This window comes from Manduca sexta, unplaced genomic scaffold (assembly GCF_014839805.1).
Source record: "Manduca sexta isolate Smith_Timp_Sample1 unplaced genomic scaffold, JHU_Msex_v1.0 HiC_scaffold_2970, whole genome shotgun sequence".
Lineage (NCBI taxonomy): Eukaryota > Metazoa > Arthropoda > Insecta > Lepidoptera > Sphingidae > Manduca > Manduca sexta.
This window is the reverse complement of record NW_023593989.1, coordinates 2,766-12,248: the sequence shown is the minus strand read 5'-3', so window position 1 is coordinate 12,248 and position 9,483 is coordinate 2,766. Positions and strand designations below refer to the sequence as shown.

Genomic DNA, 9,483 nt, shown 5'->3' with positions numbered 1-9,483 from the left:
TATATTTACCAATATTTTTAATTTATAAATGCATATGTTATTACATATGGTATTTAATGAGATTTATCATAGGGGTACACAATGATCTCCGGCTTGAGTTAACAGATAAAGGATGTTATGTTATTTTTGTCCCAAAATATATTTGCACCCGTGGGAAATAATTATTTAATTTGTTTTATAATTATTACACATGTGTATTATGTACAATATATTACAGGATGCAGTATGGATCGCAGACACATCTCATCGTCCAGTTTTCCAGTTTCCACCAGCCATACCACCAGCTAAGACCAGGCACCAGACGCCAGCGGCGCTTCCTCAACGTTATGTTAAAACGCCACTATCTATATATATATATATATATATATATATATATATATATATATATATATATATATATATATATATATATATATATATATATATATATATATATATATAGATCACGCGTGAACGGCTGGACCGATTTCACAAATTTTTTTGTTATGTTTGTTATTGCCAGGAGAGGGTTCTTATGAAAGAAAAAATTCAAAACAATAGAAAATTTAAGAAAACTTAACGACACTATTAATTTTACATAACTGTCAGTGGTTTGAAATAACTGTCAGCGATCGACAGAATGCGCGCGTGCATACATAGTTAAGACAGGACAACGTCTGTCGGGTCAGCTAGTTGTTTATGAAAACACACAAAAGGTTACATTTGTGATAACAAATACCGTCACTAAAATATTTTTATTCTTACAATATAATATGTGTAATTACAAGACGAATGCAAATATAACCAAGTATAAACATAAAAACTTTTTTCTTCAGAAAAACCAAAAAGGTCCTAAAAGATGTTCTTTGAAATTTTATACTTACACGTTATTTCCTTATTATTTGTTCAAGTTTGTCTAGTAAAGCTCGCTATAAACGATTAAACCGCCTTTAATAACACATTTTATAGTTATAAACTTCTTTTCCCAAAGAATCTTAAAATGGCATACAACAATGAACAAGGAATTATATATTTTTTCTAGATATATGATTGATTATAGAAATATAATAAGATTTTTTAGACACGCCACAAAGCGAGTGAACATTATGCACATAGCCAGTCATATAAAATACGTACGCGGTGAATTAACTTGTAATTTACTTAAATAATTATAAAATACAGCACTCTATTATTGGCTAAACTAACAACTCCTATTCAAGTTAGATAATAAAATTTCACACAATACCTCTTACACATAATCTCATCTGAATACATTTTCCATGCAGAATAGTATATTTTCGCTATAAAATGGACGCAGGCTACTTACTAAATTCAAAAGCTATTCAATCGTTTCCGCATGATCACGTCGCATGCAGCGTAAGAGCATCAGAAGAATAGATAACCACCTAACAATGCTATAGTGGCACAATAGCCATGATTTAGCTTGCCTTCTGGAAATAATATTATTTTAGAAATTAGCAGTCTCCATTTTCGGGTATTTTCTTTCTTTAGCGGGGTTTAAATTATAATATGCTTTCTAGTAAAAATATTTAAAATTTATTTGGTAGGTAGTTTCGAATATTGGTCTCTACAGTTCACAAATTAATAATCATTATTGCAGATAGTCACCTAGAAATTCTACTGACTTACGTTTTATAGAAATTATTATATTTATCAGCATTTATAAAATTAATTATTATCATAGATTGACGTTCTCGGTTAAAGACACAGTAAACGTAGCTTATTAATAACGGTATGCAAAAAAATGATTAAACAATTAACACAAGTTTACGAAAATCGCCTTAATGGATATAGGCCTTAAGCCACTAATTCAATGCTACAGCTCCGTAAATCAAATTAAAGCACTAACTAACCAACTCGCAGTATATTACGCGTAATCTGTTCTGATCACTTGATTTTCAATTATGCGAAAATCGACTCCATTCAAATGCAGTTTTAAACCTTACGTATATTGAGAAATGTTCTCGTGGAGATCTGTTGAAATCCTCGAGCAAAGCAAGATTGCCTCCGATTACCCGACTGGGGCAAGAAAGAAGTCGACTAAGTGGAGTGTACAATTTGTATGAGTGCGTCTTGCCGTGTTTGCGTTGCCGTTGCGTTTATGCACTCTCTATTTCAACTAGATATGAAACGTGTTCTTAGCTCTTCAATGACCCTTTTCGGATCTGCAGACTTTTTTGAAAGCAACTGGATTGAATAACAAAGTGAGCTCTTTGATTGGCCTTTCAGCGGGGGTTGTTTTGATTTAAGTTTTCATCTTTCAATGGGTTTTGATGTTGAGATGTTTAATGTTGAATGTTTGTGATTAGTTGCAGGGGGTGAGTAGAAATGGGTATGTAATCAAACGTGAGCCCTTTTCATCTTGTTTTCATCGTTTTATGTACGTACTTAATTGAGCTAATTTATAGGCTCTTAATTATTAACTCGATCAGTTTTATGTCTCTGGGTCTTAAATTATAATTTGAGATAAGGTATAAAGTAGCAAATTGATTAATTAAACATTAATTAAAATAGTAATCCTATCTTACTTCTTACTAACATTATAAATGTAAATCTTTGTGAAAATGTTTGGATGTTTGTAAGATGTAAACGCAGAAACCATTGAAAGGATTTGGTTGAATTTTGGACAGCAGATTGACTGCGTAACTATATAATATATCCTGGGATATACAGGCTACTTTTTGTCGAGGTAATTTGCTTCCGTATGTAATATTTATTTAACTGGTTTTTAGTTAGACGGTATTGAAGGTGTACTAATTACGTTATGGATTGCTACACTGATTGTGCCATTTTTATAGCGGGAAATACTCTGCATGCGGACCCAGCCGCGAGTAACACCTAGTTTCGTAATAATCAATTTTAATAACATTGGTTTATTTACTCTATATTTATTTATAAAGTAAAGTATTTAATAATCAACATCCACATCAGCGAAACGATTATTCTAAAACATAAAAATAATATTCCCCAATGATGCAAATAAAAATTAATCAAAAGTATCGTCGCAATGTCACATTTCTCTCTCACTTTACAAATAACGGTAATTTATGCCGCAATACCTTTCGCAAGTAGCGACCGGTGATTGTTTTATTCCCTATCCCGCGGGATCGTAGCTGGATGCAGTTGACCTAGATATACGGATTCTATCGAACGAGGCTCCCATGGTGATGTCTCCACTAATCATGGTCACGGATGGACGGACAAACTAAAAAGGTTGGAAAGTTTCAGTGAAATTGCAGTTGGGTGTAATTTAAAACATTTTACAGGTTAAACGTGTAAGGCATTGTTTATATAGTGCATGCTGCTATTGTTAATCATGTTCTGCGAGTGATATGGGATATTTTTGCGTTCCACATTTATAGGAATGATTGAAGATGAATTTCCTATGTATTTTTGTCTTGTATGAAGCAAATTCTATGTAAGAATATTATTTCGAATGATTTTAAAACAATGCTTCTTTAAATGTTGAAATAAAACTATGCTTTCGGTTTTTATCGCGATTATTTATATTACAATTTTCTATCGACGTTTCGAAGACTTTGTAGCTTTCATAGTGACGGGGCGGACTGAGGTGTAGTTCGCTCAAAACATTCATAAAATATCAAAACAACTCATAAAATCATTAATTTAACCATTATTATACCCTAGCTTTTGCTCACGACTTCACCCCCGTGAAGGAGTTTTTCCGAAATATAAGACCTATATATTTTCCTGGAGCAAAAAGTAGCCTATGGTTTTAGGATCTTAAATTATTTTCAGACCAAATTTAATCGAAATCCTTTCTTTACAAATATTTTGAGTCTATCACGTTCAGACAGAAGCAGCGGGGGAATATGTTATATAGCGATTACCATGATCAAACGTCCTGAACACAAATTGATTATAACCATAACCAACAAAACTAAAAAGCCTCTCATCGAAAGCAATATTTTCGAAAATACAAAAGGCAGATAACAATCGCGTGCAATAATAAAACAATCCAATCTGTTAACGAGATACAATGTGATATATCCACAAAGCACACATCGCTCTCATTTCGACGGATCGAATAAACACTGTTGACATACGAAATCTGCGCGTGTTGAGGCCACGGTTGTAACGGAGAATGTGATGATTGGAGCTGCCGGATCTGGGTTATTTTTTATACTGAGACGGGAAATTGACCCTACTGAACATGATTGTTAGTGGTGTAGGGTCCATATACATGTCGGCAAATTGACTCTAATGAACATGATGGTTAGTGGTGTAGGGTCCATATACATGTCGGCAAATTGACTCTACTGAACATGATGGTTAGGTGTAGGGTCCATATACATGTCGGCAAATTGACTCTACTGAATATGATGGTTAGGTGTAGGGTCCATATACATGTCGGCAAATTGACTCTACTGAACATGATGGTTAGGTGTAGGGTCCATATACATGTCGGCAAATTGACTCTACTGAACATGATGGTTAGGTGTAGGGTCCATATACATGTCGGCAAATTGACTCTACTGAACATGGTGGTTAGGTGTAGGGTCCATATACATGTCGGCAAATTGACTCTACTGAACATGATGGTTAGGTGTAGGGTCCATATACATGTCGGCAAATTGACTCTACTTAACATGATGGTTAGGTGTAGGTCCATGGGGTGCTAGGTCAGGAAACCTCCTCGTGGTGCACCCTGGGCAACGGCGCGTCGTTCGAGCTGGTTGGCGCGACGGCCAATATCCTGACAATGGAGTTGGATGGCGGTCGTCGCCCCTTGCGGCGGCCGTCGTCCGATTCGGACGAGGTGGGCCCATCTCGGGCGGCTCCCCGGTTCTGGTTGGGGGTGTCGACGGGCTCGGTGTGCGCTCATCCCGCCCCCGAGCAGGTAGTGGGGGGGACTCCCTCTCCATTGTCGCCGTCGCAGATCGTAATCTGGTGTGGAGGTCTGTGGATATGTCTCGCGCTCCCACTGGACCGAGGGTCTTGGCTTAACCGCCCGGACCGCGAGGAAGAAAACCTCTATAAAAATCACCCCGAATCCCAAGCGGCGGCGCACCGCGGGGATGCATGGCCGATAGGTAGTTCGGTCCCGAGTGCGACCCCCGCCAGAGTACCGGCCGACACTCTGCGCGGGTTACGCTAGGCTTAGCCAGGTATAGGGGGCACTGCCTGGGCGGACCGTTATTTCCCCCATACTCGTGGGAATTAGATGGAAACCCAAAAAATAATAAAAAAGAGTGCACTGTCGAGGTAGAATTGCTCTCCGACCGCGACATCACGTTGGCGACTGGGCGTAACACTGCCTCCACCTCGACTGCCGAGATACGCGGTGGTAGTGGCTCTAAGCCAAAGAAGGCGGTGGCCGCTAGGAGGCGCGCGCCGGCCCGGATCCTGAGCGAGTCCGAGCCGAGCAGTGACTCTTCGCGGCTACCTAGGCGAATAACGCGGCAATCCCGTAAGCCGGCCTCAAAAAGGCCGCGGGGAGTCCGCACGAGTGGCAGTGGCAGCGCAACGGACCCAGTATTGCGCGCCGCTGCCAAAAAATTGTGTGGGGCCTCAGCCTCGGATACGGAGGAGGATGACTCCGTGGCCGGAATTAAAGAGGCTTACCAGTCGGCCCTGAGGGAGGAACGTGTGGCCGAAGCCGCCCGCGCAGTGGAGGAGGAGGCAGCGCTCCAGGAAGTGGGGATCGTGGCGCCCTGCCCGAAAATTGCGGCGCCAAAGTCGGCAAAGGTTCCCACAAAGAACCTCCTCCTTGAGGTGGCGGAGAACATCCGTCACGTCTCACAAGCGTCCCGGAACCTCAAAGGGACGTTTGTGAAGGCTCTCAGGGAGAATGCCGCCAAGCTGCAGGAGCGCGCGGAAGAGCCCTCCTCCGCGGAAACCGCGAGACTGGAGGCCATAATAGCCTCCCTCGAGCGGAAGGTGACGGCACTGGAGGCTGCCTTGGCCACCCAGAACAAAATCCTCGAGGATTTTTGTCGCCGGCGACCGCTCCAGGAGCCGAAGGCGGCCTCTAAGAAAAGGAGGAGGATCGCCTCGAGCGGCATGAGAGACGGATGGAAGCTCTCATGGAGAAAACGCTCGAGGCGATCTCGGCCAAACTCGCCCCAGCGCCCTTCCCACGCTCGTCAGTGGCGTCGGTGGTGTCTGGCCCGTCCTGGCCAGCCGTCGGGGAGAGGAGGAGTCGGGCAGCAGCAACACTCGCGGCTCCGCCCAGATCTGCTGACGTTCCAGCTCCCTGCTCGGCCCCCGCTCCTGCAGCCACACCTGTGGCCGAGGAGCCTGCCCAACGCCCGCCGCGTCGGCGTATGCGGGGTCCAGGAGGAGAGCGGCGACGCCTCTGCCTCAATCCGCTCCGGCCCCCACAACAGTGGAAGAAGGGTGGACAGTGGTGGGTAACCGGGGCGGCAGGGGAAGAGGAACAAGAGGAGGACCGGGCCGAAGCCGAACGCCCCAAATGCCGGCCAGAGGCAGAAGGTGGTGCGCAAGGTTGTGCCCCAGCTTCGTCTTCCGAAGAAGGCTGCCGTCACCCTGACGGTAGCACCGGAGGCGGTAGAACGGGGCACGACCTACGCCCAGGCCCTGCAGGCGGTCAGGGGCAAAGTCGACCTGGCCAGCCTTGGCATCGGGGTCGGCATGAAGGCGCGACGGGTGGCCACCGGTGCCTACCTTTTCGAGGTGCCCGGACCTGAGTCCGAGGCGAAAGCCGACTCCCTCGTCATCAAAATGAGGGAGGCGCTCTGTGGGTCGGAAGGCGTTCGCGTCTCCCGGCCCGTCATGACGGCAGAGCTGCGCATCTCAGGGCTTGACGAGTCCGTCACCCCTGACGATGTCGCAACGGCTATCGCCAAAATCGGAGAGTGTTCGATCGAGGACCTGAAGGTGGGCCAGGTCAAGATCGAGCACTCGGGTCTGGGCGCCGCGTGGGCCCAGTGCCCGGCAAAGGTGGCGGATAAGGTCGCCAGGGCAGGACGCGTCCTGGTAGGCTTCGTGTCCGCCGGGGTCCGGCTCCTTGAGCCGAGGCCCCAAAGGTGTTACAGGTGCCTTTGCCGGGGGCACGTAGGTGCTAAATGCACCGCAGGGTGGACCGCAGCGGGATCTGCTACCGTTGCGGTCTTGAGGGCCACAAGGCCAAGGGTTGCTCCGCGGAGCCGCATTGGGCAGTGTGCGCAGCTGCCGGCAAACCCGCGGGGCACAGGGTGGGCGGCAAGGATTGCGTCGCCTCTTCGATCCCCCCCTCCCGCAACCGTCGCGGAGGAGGTGCCGAGGTTGTGACGCGTCCGCAACCGTCCCACCCAGTGGAGATGGAGATCGCCCATTAAATCATGGCACAAAACATTTCCTCCAGGCGAACATCAATCACTGCGCCAGAGCGCAGGACTTGCTTGTTCAGAGCCTGGCGCAGTGGTCAATCCACGTGGCTGTAGTCAGCGAGCCGTATTTCGTTCCCCGGGATGACTGGGCAGGGGACTCCGACGGCTCGGTGGCTGTCATCACCGGGTGCCGCCGGCTCCCCGCCCTTCGAAAAAGTAGCGAAGGGTACCGGATGTGTGGCGGTTCTGTTGGGGGTGTGGGTAGTGGGAGCCTACTTCTCCCCAACAGATCCCTAGCCGAATTTGAGAGTTTTCTCATTCGGCTGGGAACCCTGGTGGTGCAAAGCAGCCAGCCCCGCCCTGTGCTTGTCGCCGGCGACTTCAATCCCAAATCCTTGGCCTGGGGTTCGTCGGTGACGGACGCGCGGGTAGGGCCCTGGAGGAATGGGCGATCTCCTCAGGACTGGTCGTCCTAAATCGGGGTCGGAGGACACGTGCGTGCGGCACAACGGGGGTTCGGTGGTGGACATCACGTTCGCCACCCCGGACCTAGCCCGCCGTGTCCAGGGCTGGAGAGTCCTGGTGGAGGAGGAGACGCTGTCCGATCACCGGTACATACGGTTCAGTGTCTCCACTCCCCGGACCAACCAGCCCAGTAACAGTGGAAGTTTGACCTCCCCGACGAGGGGGCGGCCAGCGTTGGGCCGTTACGCGGCTCAACCGGGAGGCCGTGAAGGAAGCCGCTCTTGTTCAGGCGTGGTTCCCTGTACCGGCAGGGCCGGTGCGGGTCGAAGAGGAGGCGGAGTGGTTCGGGGGGGCAATGTCGCAAATCTGCGACGCGGCCATGCCCCGGCCCGATGCCTCCCTCCGAAGCGACAGGTGTACTGGTGGTCGGCGGAGCTCACCCAGTTACGCGCGTCCTGCATGGCTGCGCGCCGTCGACTCGCCAGACACCGCCGCCGTCATTCCCGTCCGCCCGGCGATGATGAACAGGAGCGGCTGCTTCACGGCCTACACAAGACGGCCAAGAGAGCGCTGCGGGTGGCCATTGCGCAAGCAAAGGCCGCGGCACGTGAGGAGTCTCGGAGAACTCTCGACAGCGACCCGTGGGGACGCCCGTACCGCATGGCGTTGAGCAAGCTCCGCCCGTGGGCGCCCCGCTGACGCAGAGTCTCCGAGCCGATCTGGTGACGGACGTTGTCGCGGCGTTATTTCCGGCCACCCAGGAGGCCATTCTCCACCGATGGCGCCACGTCCATCGGCGCCATCGTTGTCGATTCCGGCAGAGGATATCCCGGAGGTTTCGCCTGGAGAGCTCCAGGTGGCAGTGTCTCGGTTGCGGAGCAAAACTCGGCTCCGGGGCTCGACGGTGTACCCGGACGTGTCTGGGTCCTCGCTGTCGAGTCACTGGGTACGAGGCTCCGTAGCCTTTTCTCCGCGTGCTTTGAGCAGGGCACTTTCCCGTCGCGGTGGAAGACGGGGAAGCTTGTCCTGCTCAAGAAGAAGGGAGACCCGCAGAGTCGCCATCGGCCTACCGACCGATCGTGTTGCTCGACGAGGTGTGCAAACTGTTCGAGCGTGTGGTACACGCTCGCCTCGTCGGGCATCTCGAGCGGATCGGCCCGGATCTGGCCGCTTGCCAGTACGGGTTTAGGCGCGGCCGATCCACGATTCACGCGATTCTGCGGGTGAAAGCACTGGCGGAGGATGCAGTCGCTCGGGGTAGGATCGTGCTGGCGGTGTCCTTGGATATCGCCAACGCGTTTAACATGCCCTGGGCCTGCATCAACGAGGCACTGCGGTATCACGAGGTGCCACCTTATCTCCGGCGTCTGGTGCGCTCGTACTTGTCAGACAGGTACGTGGTGTATCCGGGCGCTGACGGGTGGCACCGTAGAGCGATGTCGTGCGGTGTCCCGCAGGGCTCGGTCCTCGGGCCGCTCCTGTGGAACATCGGCTACGACTGGGTGCTCCGTGGTACCAACCTTCAAGGCGTCGCCGTCGTCTGCTATGCGGACGACACGCTCGTGACGGCGACGGCCAGGACCTTTCAGAGGGCGTCCCTGCTCGCCTCATTCGGTACCGAATTGGTGGTGCGCAGGATTCGGCGACTGGGTCTCGCGGTGGCTCTCCACAAGACCGAGGCCCTTGCCTTCCATGGGCCTCGGGTAGGCCGCCCATCGAGGCCTAC

General features: G+C 49.5%; 1 protein-coding gene across 1 annotated transcript; it reads left to right on the top strand.

The window, feature by feature from the left end:
- The first annotated feature begins 7,736 nt into the window (after window positions 1-7,736).
- On the top strand, window positions 7,737-8,456 carry LOC119192595. Its single transcript, XM_037446410.1, has one exon. The coding sequence runs from the start codon at window positions 7,737-7,739 to the stop codon at window positions 8,454-8,456; it is 720 nt and encodes a 239-aa protein (XP_037302307.1).
- The last annotated feature ends 1,027 nt before the right edge of the window (window positions 8,457-9,483 follow it).